The sequence below is a fragment of the Plectropomus leopardus genome, chromosome 22, assembly GCF_026936395.1.
Source record: "Plectropomus leopardus strain MGB_pleo_1.0 chromosome 22, ASM2693639v1, whole genome shotgun sequence".
NCBI lineage: Eukaryota > Metazoa > Chordata > Actinopteri > Perciformes > Serranidae > Plectropomus > Plectropomus leopardus.
The window spans coordinates 24,939,996-24,943,567 of record NC_142197.1 but is presented as its reverse complement, the minus strand read 5'-3'; the positions used below and the strand labels follow the sequence as shown (position 1 = coordinate 24,943,567).

Sequence of the window (3,572 nt, the reverse complement as noted above, 5' to 3'; positions counted from 1 at the left end):
TGATGGCTGTGGGATCAAAAATTGCAGTTTGAATGGGTTTCGATGGTGCAGTTTTTGCATTGAATGTAACAATTTTGTTTCCGCAGTGTATTTTATTTTCTACTTACTGCAGGAGCTGAGCAAAACCTATGCCATATGCATGAACACAGCCAAAATTACCAAAAAGTGAAGAGTGAAAGGCACGTAAAATGTGCCAAACAGTCCCTTAGGGTTAACACAATAAAAAAAAACAATAAAAGCTCAAAGTGTCTGCCCACTTTAAAACACGCCGTACTCACTCCAAAGTCTAAATGCAAGTTACTATTCTACAAAGTATGCAGAGCAATGGGAGTGTTTTTAAGGGTGTGAATGCATGTGGTCCTCATAAGTAGAGAAACACAGTGCTGCTCACACATCCAGGAAGTTGAGTGTTGTGCAACAGTTGTCCCGCCTCCTGAGTATCTGGGTGAGTTTGTTTTTCTACAGCAGATCCAGCCTTGTTTCACTTCTGCAGAGTCACTACAGGAGGTAAGTTGAGCTGCAACTGTGCTGTAAGTTTTTGATGGTATTCTAATAATCATTATTACATTTTTGGCTTACTGAGAGGGTTGCATTTAGATAGGACTTGCTTTGAAAGCCACAGGCACAATAACAACTTGTTTGTTCAGTGTTTAACACTGTCAGGGGTCTACCTCTTAATCTGTATACACATGAGCATTTAGAATCTAACAAAAGTGCATTCTCCACTCTACATATTTAAGGCACATGTACACTCTGAACACATTTCTAGAATAATACTACACTTATGTGGAAGTTCTGACGACTTTTTTGGGAGCGGAAATACTTTTTGAGTCATCATCTATGTTGTTTAGGTTATTTCTTATCTTTGCCGAAACGGAATGTTTAACTAAATACCGCCTCTTCCTCATTCAGCTGCAAACCAGCAGAGATGGCAAAACTGATGGAAGATGAGGTATTTATGGCTTTTACCACCTATGCAACTATTGTCATCCTGAAGATGATGCTGATGGCGCCCATGACTGCATACCACCGCATAACAAAAGGAGTAGGTAACATTAATAATTCCCTCTACATCTGGTAATAACATAAACATGTATTTTTCAGACATTGTGTGCAGGGCGTTTTGTGTGTTTAACCTGCTGTGGCCTCCTTACTTTAAAATATGTAAGAGTTGTATTGGTTTTGATCCATGTCTTTGAAATGCACAAAATAATGTACTCCAATGCCCAAAAGTATGGTGTAAGATAGCTGTCAATAAGATGTATCCATAATAATCATTCTTATTTGTAATTTTAACAATTTCTATGTCGAAAAAGTTGTTTTACACAAACTTCTGCTATCATATACGTGAGTCTGTGAAACTGGGTTCAAATTTGGATTGTTTTTATATGAGTATGAATGTAAAATCTGTAAGTGCAAAGTCTTATGAATACAACTCACGTTTCTACTACTACAAAGTCTTCACTGTGTGCATGAATCCAAGTTTACGGGTACAATTCGAAAAGTGCTGAAATGACGTCACTGAGGTCACAGTCAGGTCGCAGGGAGAGTATATGACAGCAGAATTTTGTGTAAAACAACTTTTTTGACATAGAAATTGTTCAAATTACAAATAAGAATGATTAATTATGGATACATCTTTTTGACAGTTATCTTACACCATACAAAAGCCCAAAGCGCAGTACTGCACAGTACTGCAGTGAAAAGTCATGTTCACAGATGAATTGATCATCAGGGTTGTTTTTATTGTTATGTGAGCAGTAGAAGTAGGAGACAAGCCTGGTATACACTGTGTGATTTTGGGCTGTCCTGGACAAGGATCACTATCATGAAAGAAAGGTGGCAATATCTTAAAAACAAGGTTTTGTTCTTGTGTATTGACATCAATGGGCGTAGGTTGTAGCCTGTGATTCAGTAGGTGACGTCATCACACAGTCTGCACACATCAAACTTGATGTTGTACGCCAAGTTCATTAAGATCCCTGTCGCAGAGTGGAACTGCACTAAACTTATAAGATTGCTAAAATCTCAGGGTCTGTAGGAGGCTTAAGTCACACATGTGCAAGTCACAAGGAAGTCTCAAAGCTTAAACTTCAACTCAAAAGCAAGTCTCAAGTCTCAACCTTCCAGACTCAAGCAAGTCTCAAGTCTTAACACAGCGGCAAGCAGAAGATGCTACAAGAGGTGTTTATTGCATTGCATAACTCTTCAAAAGTTGAATGGATCATTCCAAAGGTTTGAATCAACAATTTCTCTGTGAAATGGTGAACTGTCACCTCCCAGAAATCCCTCATACATGGCCGCTCCCACATATAAGGGGCTTGCCTTTCCATTATTATTTTTGGCTAGTGTGGTAGCTGCAATAGATATGAAGCTGCTTATGTTTTGAACATCCATCGCCATACTTTTTGGAATGTTATCGCCAGAGGAGAAGATTGAACATCATTCAATCTAAACGCAATCATAAAAATATCGCTCAACAATTACAATACTGAAACCCTCAACTCCTGGTGAGGCTTTCATCAATGCACGTGTTTTCTCTCACATTTAGGCTTTTGCAAATGAGGAAGATGTAACTTTGAAGCCTGCAGAGGAGAGGAAGAAACTGCTGAGAACCGATCCAAATGTGGAGCGAGTCCGAAGGTGAGATGATCAGTTACTTACACCTGAAGTTAGAATTGATACACTAGTATTTCATCAGAAATTAGAATTCACCAGTTGGATAATTAGGCCATACATTTCAGGAACTAAAGTCAGAGATAAAAATTGATACATTTGTTGGTCATGTTGTTTTCCAGGTGCCATCAGAATGACTTGGAGAATGTTGTTCCCTTCGTGGTGGTCGGTCTGCTCTACGCTCTCACTGGACCTGAGCTTTCAGCCGCTCTGCTACATTTCCGCATCTTTGTTGGCTCTCGGATCTTCCACACCATCTCATACGTGGGCGCTTTTCCTCAGCCCTGCAGGGGTCTGTCCTTTATGGTGGGCCTCCTGACCACCTTCTCCATGGCTTACAGGGTGCTTAGCACAGTTCTCGTGCTTTAGAAACAAAAAGGGGCCATTCAACTCTTCATCACAAGCTCATCATTCCAACATGAAACCTTTTTACTTAACTGCTGCAGCTATCTATGAGCTTGATTATGAAACATCCTTGGCACCCTTTGCATTCCCTGGAACTGCTTCCATGGATGGAAAAGGTATTTTTTAATAAACCTTTCTATCAGCTATGTTTCTGGGTAATTACTTCTCAAGGTCATGGCACAGGTACTCAATATCAATCTAGCAATGGAAAAACTATTCATTAAAATGCTTTTAAAAGTAAAATCAACCAAGTCACTTAAAACATAACAGCATGTCTTATGCAATACTGAGGCATTAATGGAACGTCAAATGTAGCCAGCCCAGAATTATGTCTATATTCACTTTAAAAAGGTTGAAATGTGCGAGCACCAGCATAAAGTACACCTGAGACTACATTTTTACTTACATCATTGGCAATAAGACACCTAACAAAGTTATTTCAGGTCAGGGCTGCTCCTACAGATTACACAACCCCAAGATAAATTCCAGGC

The 3,572-nt window shown here is 39.4% G+C and overlaps 1 protein-coding gene across 1 annotated transcript; it reads left to right on the top strand.

Annotated features, from left to right (window-relative positions):
• Positions 1–374: 374 nt before the first annotated feature.
• Positions 375–3,227, top strand: LOC121961731 (microsomal glutathione S-transferase 1-like). The gene is made up of 4 exons (XM_042511789.2): positions 375–507; positions 913–1,045; positions 2,552–2,643; positions 2,799–3,227. Exons 2-4 carry the CDS (start codon positions 929–931, stop codon positions 3,043–3,045), a joined length of 456 nt encoding a protein of 151 aa, XP_042367723.1. The 5' UTR covers positions 375–507; positions 913–928; the 3' UTR covers positions 3,046–3,227.
• The last annotated feature ends 345 nt before the right edge of the window (positions 3,228–3,572 follow it).

Bases quoted from the DNA above. Each gene is read 5' to 3' on its own strand.
- LOC121961731 (XM_042511789.2), top strand. From the start codon at position 929: ATGGCAAAACTGATGGAAGATGAGGTATTTATGGCTTTTACCACCTAT. The intron at 1,046-2,551 runs GTAGGTAACATT...TCTCACATTTAG, and splicing joins ACCACCGCATAACAAAAGGA to GCTTTTGCAAATGAGGAAGA. The intron at 2,644-2,798 runs GTGAGATGATCA...GTTGTTTTCCAG, and splicing joins AATGTGGAGCGAGTCCGAAG to GTGCCATCAGAATGACTTGG.